The sequence below is a fragment of the Colletotrichum chrysophilum genome (genome assembly GCF_026319265.1).
Source record: "Colletotrichum chrysophilum strain AFK26 chromosome Unknown scaffold_14, whole genome shotgun sequence".
Classification (NCBI taxonomy): domain Eukaryota; kingdom Fungi; phylum Ascomycota; class Sordariomycetes; order Glomerellales; family Glomerellaceae; genus Colletotrichum; species Colletotrichum chrysophilum.
Genome location: NW_026517301.1, coordinates 171048 through 182416, shown reverse-complemented (window position 1 = coordinate 182416; position 11369 = coordinate 171048). Strand labels below are relative to the sequence as shown.

Below are 11369 nucleotides of genomic sequence, written 5' to 3'. Positions count from 1 at the left end.
TGGTTCGTGCGACGAAAGGGGACTTTGCTTAATGCAGAAAACAACATAACAAGGTAATCTGCCAACCATCACATCACCTTACTTTTTTTCCGGCTGCGACGTCTTGCTTGCCCAACTGCCCCGCCTCCCATCCTCCCGCCCGAAGGAGCCGCCTTCGTTCGAATTGCTCTCTCCCGCCATCCTTCGCGCCCGCACCGACTTCGACGTGTAAATGTGTCGCTTCGAGCTGTTAGGCGCTTTCATCCTGCTTCTACGCGACTTTGGCGAAAAGTCAAAGTCCAAGAAGCAACCCACCCGCGAAATGTGATGATGCCGTCTCTTTGGGCCCCTCCCAAGACCTCCCCTCGAACCCATGTCCACCTCCACCAACGTCGCCACGATTGTAACCGGACAACTCATGGCTAACACCTCGGTTTCCTGTGCAGACACGACAATCATAGCAACAGCAGCAGCATTGGCCTGGGCCTCGGCGCAAAGAAGCCATGCTCCACGAAATCCTCCTCGCCCTCTCCGGGCACCCCTCCCCTCTGCTCCGAACCGAAGCTTCAGACCCCGATGCGCTACCATCGCCCGCCATCTCACCACCGGAACGCGAGCTCCTAGCCACCGTCGCACACCTGAGTGACTTGCACGTCAAATTGCAGAGCTACACAGCGCCCATTGCCGCCGAGCATCCGTCAACGATATGCCGCGCCGTCGCGACAGCCGTGCAGTCTGTCCACCTAGCTGCCTTCCAGCGCAAGGTGCTCGAGGTCGAGGAGACCGTTCTGAGGAAAGATTCGAGTCTGGTGGGCGCGTACAATATTGTACCTTTGACGGCAGTCGTGGGCGAGTTTTCGGAGTGGACGCGGCGGATGGAATGGCTCTGGGAGATTGTGCAATTCATGCTGCGGAAGCAGCAAGGGCAGACATGTCGCGGCGCGCAGCTTATTGATCGGTTGCGGAGCGAGCTGCAGAGTGGTTACGTGGATATCGAGAGGACGGCCATGAGTCTGGTCTCCGTGGCGGAGACGGCGTGGTTGAAGCAGGTTTCTGCTTGGATCCTCTACGGCCGGCTGCCTACCTTTGGCGGAGAGGATTTCTTCGTGCATAAGGCGGAGAGCGGCGATCACGTAGGTTAAGCCCGCTTGGTACGGAATGTGGTGACTAACGACGAGCAGGACTATGTCTCAGTGCCGACGTTATTGCCGAACTTTGTCACGCCAAAGACTGCGTCTTCGATGGTCTTCATTGGGAGGTCATTAAACCATGTCCGTGTGAAGAGCAGCGTCGAGTCGGGCCTCCAGGGGCTAGACCACCTTTCGTCGCAACTGAAGGAGCTGTCCGCGTTGACATATCCGCTGAACACAGCGAGTTTCTCGCGGGCAATCACCGCCATTCGCCTCACGCTCTCACGTACAGTGCTACTGAAGTTATTGCCGCTCACGAAAGTCGTGGAGGCACTGCAAGTTTTGCGCGAGTTCTTTCTCTTGGGTCGGGGTGAATTCGCCATGGCCTTGACACACCAGGCTGACGAGAAGCTACGAAGCCGCTGGAAGAGGGCAGATAATCTCGCCTATGAAAAGCGCGAGGGTGTCGGCCAGTTTGCGGTCAAGGAAGGCGAGGTCGCAGCCGTGCTGGCCAAGACGTGGGGAGAGATGGGCTTGATGCAGGGGCAGCATGCGGACGAAGATGAGGGTCTCGAGATTGGGAGACAATTACTGCGCTTGAATCTGACCAAGTCCAAGCCTGCGGTGCCCCTCAAGCTTGAAGCCAGCACATCGCAACCAACAACGAAAACGTTGGCCACGACCCCTTTCCGCAATCTTCTGCTGTCTGTTCCCGTCATCCTGACGATGCAGATACCTTCACCGCTGGACATGTTTCTCACCTCATCCGATCTCCAGATCTACTCCACAATCAACTCCTACCTCCTCTCCATCCGCAGGGCACATATTCGCCTTACCGAGCTGTGGAAGATTACATCCTTACGCCGGCATCACCCGGCACCCCCTGGCCCCCCAGCCGGAAGCACGCGAGCAGGTCGATCAAAAGTGGTGCTTCTCCGCCAACGCTACACTACACGATCGAATGCGCTGCGCAGCGCCTGGGTCACTTGCAGCTCGGCCCTCTTCTTCCTTTCCGAGACGGAAGCGTATTTGCAGACGGAAATCGTCGCAGGTCTATGGGAAGGCTTTCAAGAGTGGCTTACCTCGAGCGAAAAGAAGCCCGAAACCAAACCCAACTCCACGTCACCCTCGAAAGCACCCTCGGCAGCGGTTTCAGAGGATGAGGATGATGATATCTGGCTCGCGCAGAGCACGTCCAACCTCAACCTCGGCCCTAAAACACCTGAGCCGACTCCGACCCATGACCCCCAGTCCCTCGCGACAGCACACCGAGCGTATCTACGCGCACTCTCGACTCGTCTCCTGCTCACATTTCCCTCTTATACAGACCCTCTGTACAACTTGTTGACGCATACTGATCACCTCGTCGCGCTGACAACGCGTCTCCACGCCGTCTGGACCTCGATGGACCTGGAGGCCGACGCCGGAGTCGTAGATGCGTTCGTCGACCTCGAGATTGAGGAGAAGGACGTGCGCGCCGCGATACGGGATGTGGAAAAACACGTCAAGGATGGTATCCGCGAGGTCATAGCCTCTTTGAGGTCCCTCGAGGCGGACCCCGCCGCGTTTGCGGACGAGGAGGAAGGCGGCGAGGAGGGTGTCCTTAGGGAAGAGGGCGAGTACATTCCTCGGCGGGTCGGTGGCGTGGAGAGACTGCTCATGAAGCTTGACCTCGGGGGCTGGTTCGGGGACAAGAAGGACGAATTCTTCGTCTTTGGCGAGTACTGATGTCTCAAGTCTCGACTACTTCGTTTCTCTCCATTGGCATCCCGCGGGGGACACCACATGTGCGCCTTGCATTGCCACTGAATAGATAGCCGACCCTATCTGCGGGGAGTCTTACATGTTATCGAAAATGACATGATGGCGATATCACTGCAACACCCGAGTTTCCACAATGCACAAGCTTTGGTGCGAATCATTGCTCTGGGAAACGTCGCCCTGCCCAGAAACTCCGACCTGCAAAACACCATGCGAGGGGGCAGGGAAGGTGGGAATTGAAATCCCACGTTGCAAAAGACATAAAGAGTGGGCGGTAGACAACGTGTTGGTAACGCGACGACACCGGCGGGACGGACCGGAGGACGTCATGGGTCACGCCAGGGCTCTCTGCTGTGGCACGCGGGGGTTGGTTTCCGTTGGGTGTTCCTCGGCTTGGCGATTTTCGGGCCCCTAAGAGGTTAGGCGCGTGGGTGCTGTCATTCCAGAAGCCTATGCAGACTTTTTGACAGAGACATGACCTACATCATCGGTAAGCGAGCACAGCATCTCATGATGGCGTTGGGCGGGGTGCATGGTGTTCATCGGGCTGGGTGGGGGTCTGGGGTGGTACGACACTGACGACCGCTCTCGTGTTCCAGACCGGCCGACTTTTAGTCTCGTCTACCTCACTCTACCAGCTTTTTTCCTGTTTCGTCACCGCCTTCGTGGACATGAGGAACGACTGTTTGCATCCGTGGATTTCCATTATTCACCATCAAAGCGAAGCATAGGTAGAGACAGTATGGTGATTATGAAAAGATGTTTGCATGAGCAAAAGGCGTTTGCGCGCTTGGTGTTGTTTGTATTGTATCTCAGTCAAAAATACAGACGTGGATCATCAATAGTCTGCTTCATTCGTACAATTCCTGGTTCCCCTCCCTCATGATGGGGAATCCGCTCCAAATACTCCTCGACTCCTCGCCTGATGAATGAAAAGAGAAGGCTGAATCGTCGAGAGAAAAAATGACAATAGTTGTTGACACAAATGTATGTACAGATAAATGTGAAATATCCCTATGAAGAACGCCGTCCTACCATCGCGACGCGGCGATGCGATGCGCGGTGCCCTGAAAATGGTATCCTAGTCTCCTCCCATATCCTTTGGTCTGTGTCTGTATGTGCTGCGCTGTTGCGCGCTGGTCTGTAGCTGCTTTCATTGTAGCTGTGTCCCGGGTTTCCGTCTTCTGTTTTGTTCCACTGCCAATAAATTTGATGTAGGTTTTTGGTAAAAGTGATGATTTGAGGTGTCGCTCATAATGGCTAGATGCTCGTGGCTGGAAATATGAAATATGAAATGTTTCTCTGCGACGGACGATGTTCGGAGCAGTGGAAATGGTCGTAAGTCGTCAATGTCGTCGCAGTGTAGATTTTGGTACCGATTGATGATGCAATTTTGATCGTGCCTCCCGTAGAGAAAAGAGACAGCAAAAGGGCATTAAAAGTGTGTTGGTGCTGAAGGTTCATCTCAGTAAGTTGAGATGGGGCGGTGTCGCAGGGGACTCGACTGATGGTCCGAGGTACGACGCTGGAAAATGTGCTGTACAAAGGACCTGGGGCCCTCGCTCACGGACTTGGACGTCAACGGGTTGCGGTGCGTCTTCTTGACTTGCCAGCGGTCCTTGATGCAGTCGTCGACAAGAGCCATGAGGCCGGTAGCAACAATGACATCGGCGACGTCGGTGACGGCCTCGATGACGCTGCGGTCGCTGATCCACATGTGGCACGGAGGCACCCAGCCGCCGGCGCTCTCGTCGTCGTAGACCTGGTTCGGGGCGCGGGTCTCGGGGACGATGTGGGCGACTGCGGCGTCGGCGGCCGTGTTGCCGTCCTTAACGAGGTGGAAGGAGACGACGCCGAGGTTCTTGTCGAGGACGCGCTTCCACTGGTACTTGTGACCCCACCACTGGAACTCGTAGCGCTTGTTGTTCTTGCCGCCGCAGCGAGAGACGTCGACGCGGGCGTAGTTTGAGAACTCGAGCTTCATGGTGTTTGTCGGCTCGGGGCGGGACTTTTGCTTCATGTCGAAGGATGCGGAGCGCTGGAAGTAGGCGGAGGGGTCCTCGTCGCCACCGCGGGAGGAGGAGCTGGAGGCGGGGCGTTGCTGCTCCTTGCCTTTGAGCATGGAGCCGCCCGAGTTGGTGCGCGAGAGGGGTTTCCTGGTCGAGAGGGTCTTGAAGGCGCTGGAGAGGGATCGCTGAAGCGTGGGGCGCTCCTCGGTGGCGGGCTCGACGTACTTGCGCTTGGAGTTGCAGACCTCGCGACCAGACTCGCGACAGTACCGTCTCAGGGAGAACTCGCGCTTGCTGAGGTCGTACATGCGCAGGTGGAAGAGTTGCATGGTGAAAGGGCGGCGGCCCGGGGCGACGGTGTCGACTCGCAGGTTCATGTTGCCGTCCGGGGTGAACTCGTCGTGGCGGATTGACAACCTGTTCATGGAAGGGAAGAGCTTTGCAAAGTCCTGGGGGGTGGAGGGGCGGACGTCATCGACAACATCGCGGCAGTAGACGGGCAAAGGCGGGATCTCTTGGTGCTCCTCGAAGCTGTCCATGTCGATCTCGCGTTGGAGCTCGAGCTCATCCTCGTCCTCGGAAGCTATACTCGAGTCGAAAGTGTCGACGGTCGACCTCGGGTAGCTGCTTGTTGAAGGAGAAATGTCCTCCTCCTGGACGGGTTGAAACTTGCTCGAGACCTGCTTTGCTTCCCTGACTGATGCCTCGGTGCTCGCGTAGTCGTAGTAAGACGTGGGCGTTGTGCTTTGTGATTCATATGTCTCGAAGGAGTCGACCGAATCACTACTCCTCCTCGAGCCCCGACTACTCGTGGAGCTCTTGGAGCTGTATTTTCGATTTGACTGAGGCATTTTGGTGGAGGGGATGTGATGAGTTGATGGTGGAGGTTCGGAGGGATGGCAGTGAATGCCTTGTGCAGGTGGGTTGATCCGTCAAGGGAGGGAGGGAGGCTTCATATATCTCAAGGTGGATGAACTGGCGAAGTGGAGGAGAGGCGTGAAGTGTCGGTTGGTTGGTGAAGAATTAGGCAATGATATGTTTGACTATGGCCAGGGTCCTGTTTCTGGATTCGGAGTCAGGTTGAGATGCTGGGGCGAGGGTGCGGTTGGATGAAGCAGGGGTGTGTGTAAGTGTGGGTGGTTTCGAGGCTGTATCCAGCGGATGGTTGACCGTGTTGGTTGGGGATGATTAAGAAGATGTATGGCAAAGGAGTTGTGAATTTGATACAGCCGTGGGAATATAAGGCAGCCAGCAAAGTGAAGAAGGGAACGGGCAGCACACCAAAGAAGTAATTAGGTAGGTAGTGTGGGAGTGGTGATGGGTCGGAGGACAACGGGTGGTGGACAGCAGCAGGTGGTGCTGGTCTTAACGGTGGGTGGGCAGCTTTCTGGCACGGGTCGCAGGGAAGAGGAGGACGGGAATCGGAGATGGTCGAGGTACCGCTGGCTGGGAGCGGTAACGACGGGCCTGAAGTGTCGCAGCAGTGCGACGGCGAAGAAGGACCAACTGCCTCACAGGGCCCTGACCTGGCACCTGGTTGTGGTGGCCCCCTGTCCCCTGCCCAAAAGATGGTTCTCACGTTTCTGTGCCTTGCTGCGACCACGCCGTCCACGAATAGGTGCTGCGACCTGCGACTGGACATGGCTGCGGTACGGTGCTGAGTCGGCGGCGGTGGGCAACAAACGGAGGGAGGTAGAGTACTTGGGTACTTACCTGCTGCTGGAGCGCAGTACGGATAATGTGCCTCAGCTGCGAATCCGAATGTCATCATACACGTACCCTCCCTGCTGCATAGGTAGCCTCTGCTGCTAAGGTCGTGCAGGATGAGATGGGACGGGGGGTCAACGGGATCCGAATGGCTGGATTTGCAGGGTGGGAGGGTGCTGCCCGAGTGAAAAGGTTCAACCTTCTCTCAGCGCGAGCCAGACGCAGCAGGCCAGTAGGAGCTCCAGGAGACGATGCCTGTTGGGGAATGTGGATGCGTGGGCGACGCCGACACTCGTGGGCAAGCGACACTCGCTCATGAGGAAGAGTCACACTCAACGTTGAACGGCCAAGTCACCGCTGCCTTCCCTGGTGGAGGAAGTGACATGGCCCAAGAGGAAAGACTGGCCGGGCCACTTACCACGTCAACCCTCAGGAATCAAGAATCAAGACGTGTGAACTGCCTTGGGTTAGTAATAATGCAATGTGCGTGCCTAAGGTACGAACAGCTCATTGAGCATCTGCTGCGTCGGAAGGAGGAAAGAAAAAAAAAATTAGGGAAAGAAGGAACCCCGGGGACTTTGGGAAGGGACCACCAAACGCAGCAGCAAGCACGGCCAAACTCAAACATGGCACGGCATTTGTGGGGGGAAGGAAACATGGGCAAAGAAAGACGTATCGACGCACCTGCTGGCTGAGGCCGAGGGAATGGAAAGAAACGGGGAGCGCAGGAACGGCTGTCCGCCGTAGCATGTTCCCTGTACGAAACGGCACGAGGCACCGGTGCAGAATGCGAACACACTATTGAAATCCACGAATCGACGCGACGTCGCAATTCCCGTCCTCTACCTTACAGTGTACAGTGTACCGTACCTACCAAGTGGCACCACCAGTCTCGCGGTTACCTTTCAGTGGCATGTTGTTCTGACTTTTGCGCAGAATTTGCTCTGGTTGAACTTAATTCTACCCGTCCATCTCAATTAATAACGCTCGACCTGACCTGGCCCCGGCCGGGATAGCTCGGTTCGCAACGTTTTTGAGATAGATGTGCACTCCAAGCTCTCTCAGCAAGGCGCCCAACTTAGACGCCCAGAGAGCTTTCTGCCACTTCTCTGTTTGCACTTTTGCCCCCAAAAGATCCAGCATCTCAAGAGGCTGAGCGCATGCGCACGCGCAAGGCATCAATGTCCAAATGTCAAGGCGACTGTCAACTGCTTTCTGAACCACTGAATCCCCCAGACGTGACCGAAAGATTCACACCTGCTTAGCCGCGCCAGTCTGCCGTCTGTCTGCCCAAACCTGCCTTCTGCCCTTCTCTCTGCCTCTGCTCCGTTTGGTGTGGCTTAGGTACCTGAGGTGCAGTGAGGCACATACGGGAGGTGGACGGCGACATCAGCCTGATTGTGGTGCCAAATTCGTCAGGCAAGTCAGTCCGCCGGCCGTTCTTTCCCGTCGTTGCTGGCAATCCTCGTCCTTCCGTCTTAGCAATCAATCAACTATCAACCACGGAGAGTGAAGAAAGACCAGGGGCAGAATTTTCCCAAGAATTTTGGCCGTCCCCTTCTTTCCTGCCCATCTGATCGATCCATCGCGTCAATGATCGGCGTCTCTCACCCTTCCTCGCCCTTTCCCCCGTCTCGGGCTGGACGCTCACTCGACGACACTCGGCGCTTACCATCCACCACCGCCTGACCCTGCCAACTTCCCACGTCTTCGAGCTGCGTCTAGAACCTCCGACCTCCATCGCATCCCCGTCAATACTGCCATTCGCTGGCAACTCCGTTATCTCTGTGCAATGGCTCTCCAAGTCTATCAATTCAATTCTCCTCACAGCAGTCTTTGGTTCCTACGGCCTCGCCTCCTCTCGTCCTTCCTGGTCTCGTCGCTCGTTCTACCGACTCCTTGCTCCGTCCAACTCCGTCTCACGCAATGAATAATCAACTGCTACACTCCCCTAAGAGCCGCCCAATCGACAGCAGCGTGCCATCGTCACATCCGCGATGCCACCCCCGGACACCCCCGTCCGGCTCCATCTAGCCTTCTAGAATCGCCGCTGATATCCATCTTTAAGGCGCACCCGTAACCCTGTGCTAGTCGGGTGCGCACCATGTCGATCACAGAGGAAACGGATGACACATCGTGCACAACACTGCGGCGCGACACCAGTGTCCACCACTGACCAGTCACTCCTTCACGACCCTTTCCTGCTGTACCCCACGATGCCCGCCCGGACGCCACAGCACGGAAGAACTGAGCACTGTTGCTGTTGCTGATGCTGCTGAGCTGCGGCGCTTTGTGCACACACAGCCCTCATTCCCCAGCCAGGCCTGTGCTCCCTCGATCTTGCTCCCGCTGCCATTGAAACTCAAATTAACCATGTCGCTGGCTCCATCATGGAACGAAGCACAAGACAAGCCGCAATCCAAGAGCTGTGTCTGCGTCGGCAGGGAAGACACATCCTGGGGTCCATGGCTGGCCCGCGCTTGATGCCTCGATGCACCTTAATTTAGCTACTACTCAACTGTCAGCCACAACCAGCCGCCAACATGACGCCGTCTTCCCCACGATGCTGCTGTCCAAGACAGCGCCTTCAGCCTTCAGCTGGCCCGAGATGACGTTGGCCCCGTGGAACAATTCACTCGGAGGGTCTCTCGGTGCGCCTCTGGGATGGCTGTATGCTGCTGACTATGGAAAACCCAGAGAGGCACACGAAATGGTCTTGCGTAACCATGCAAACCCGTGGGACAGATCCTCGCCAACGCCGTGTGTTCCGTTTCGCTCACGACAGGACCAACGGGTCCGGCGCCCTCACCGTTGCGAATTGCACTTTGCTGCGCCGCCTTAGTCGCTATCTCGATATCACATTTGGAACAAATCCATCACCGCCTCTTCTTGCCTCCTTTTGCTTGCTGCTGATGCCCAACCTCGCAAACCAGCCCCACGATTGAATCTCGAGGCTGCATCTCGCCTCTCTTCATTGGCTGTTGCGGCCACGATGTAGGCCCCTGAGCCCGCTCTTGCTTCGCTGTTCTGTCTCCATCTGTCGTTCCTGCACCTCCGACTCGGCAGGGCGTTCTTGGATTCGGCTCTGATTCGATTTCCGCATGGCGCCCATGTAGGCTACCATTTTACCTGGCGCGCCGTTGACGCGAGCACTTTACCTTGGTAGCCAACCTGTCGCCAACCAATTGTCCGCCTCGACAATGGTCGTATTGCATCGCCAGCAGGAAGGAACAACTCAATTGCTCCAGGTCGATTCCAGAGTCACCATCGTCAAGGGCTGTGCAAAGGATGCCTCATCTCGACCGCCTGTTCCCTAGCCTGACGATTCGGTGTGACGCAGATGGCTTTCCCGTCTATCGTCAATAGAGCGCGTACGCTTCGCTAGGTCCTCTGCAAGGTCTTGAGACATCTATGTCTCACAACTTTGCAGCAAAAAGACCGACCTGCGTCTGCTTAGACACGGGAAGCGGCTTTTTGCTGACTTCTCTGCACGGGCGACCGCGTATGCGGGTTGAGCTCATCTTGGCTTCGAATTGCGGTCGTGTGTCAGCCGTTGATTCGCTGGGTCGCAGGTGTTACCAAGCCCGATTGTCGGCCCTGGTCACAGCAGGCCTTGAGCGCCGAACACGTGCTGTGTGATACCTATCTGCGTCGGCCTCTGCCAGATTTTTCGATTATGACTCCTATCAACTTGCGTCGACACTTCAGGGTCTTTTGGCGGCCCAACGGCCTCCTGGGCGGAGCGGAAAGTCAGGCATCCAGATCTTGGTCGAGTCTGAGAAGGCAGCCAGATGGCGATGCCGGGGGGTTGGGACGTGCTGTTCAACCACACGACCTTATTCGTACTGCTTCATCGACTTTGAACATGCGGCCCAGATCATGCGGAGCGAAACTGAATTCAGGTCCTGTGCATAGACCCTGCTGAATGGCCGCATGCGCCTCCCGTGCTGGGCGTTTTGGGCGACGACGGAAGACGGGATCCCTTCATCGACTCCGAAGGCAAAGACGCTGATCAGGGCGACATCAAATCGCGTCTATTGATCCTTAGTGTCCGTCTATCGACGACCTTTTTCTCCGGGTAACTACCCGACGCTTGTTCGTTTCCTGCCATGACCACAACTGGCGGACGGCAGAGAAGATCGTTTGAGTCGACGATAAATATCCTCATTGAGCAACTAGTACACATCCGATATCCAATGAAATCGTATCGTCAGAGTCCACCAGAGGAGAAGTACCGGGTTACGAAGCGGATGTCTCCCTGCTAGCCGTTCATCGGCCCTGATTGTCGGGTCTGGAAGGGTTCTCGACCAGTATGGCGCCGATGATCGCGAGCCGTTCCAGGGTCACGGTGACCTCACTGCCCGTTCAACGTCAAAAAGAAATCTGCGGCAAACATGCAGCTGTCCGAATACAGGTTCTGTGAAGCCGTGGAGGTTTGCTCGCTGGCCATTGACGCCATTGCTCTCCTAAGCAGAGCTTCCTGAGCACCTTCCTCGGAGTTCCATTGCCCCCTCGCTTGCGTCTCGCAGAGACTGCGCTTGCTCTCATACGCCATCATCGTGAGGATTTCTGGACCGTTGTAATGGCCAGACGACCGTGGCAAAGCTGCTGGGCGACACTGTTATCGCGTCCTGGATACGACCAATTCGATACGAGAGACATAACGCATTCGGCGCCCATCGAATACCTTTTTCGATTTTGGCCACGTAGTCATTCGCGCTTCATTACGTTACTCGCCACGGCGTCTCTTTCTTCGATGTTATTGAGTCTTGAAGTTGGACAG

At 56.4% G+C, this 11369-nt stretch overlaps 2 protein-coding genes across 2 annotated transcripts; one reads left to right on the top strand and one right to left on the bottom strand.

Moving 5' to 3' along the window:
• Nucleotides 1-482: 482 nt before the first annotated feature.
• On the top strand, nt 483-2837 carry COL26b_002737 (uncharacterized protein; the record flags this gene model as incomplete). Its single annotated transcript, XM_053175648.1, has 2 exons — nt 483-1112; nt 1161-2837. 2 exons carry the CDS (start codon nt 483-485, stop codon nt 2835-2837), a joined length of 2307 nt encoding a protein of 768 aa, XP_053040357.1.
• A 1498-nt stretch (nt 2838-4335) lies between these two features.
• Nucleotides 4336-5730, bottom strand: COL26b_002736 (uncharacterized protein; the record flags this gene model as incomplete). Its single annotated transcript, XM_053175647.1, has 1 exon — nt 4336-5730. The coding sequence occupies one exon, from the start codon at nt 5728-5730 to the stop codon at nt 4336-4338; it is 1395 nt and encodes a 464-aa protein (XP_053040356.1).
• Nucleotides 5731-11369: the final 5639 nt, after the last annotated feature.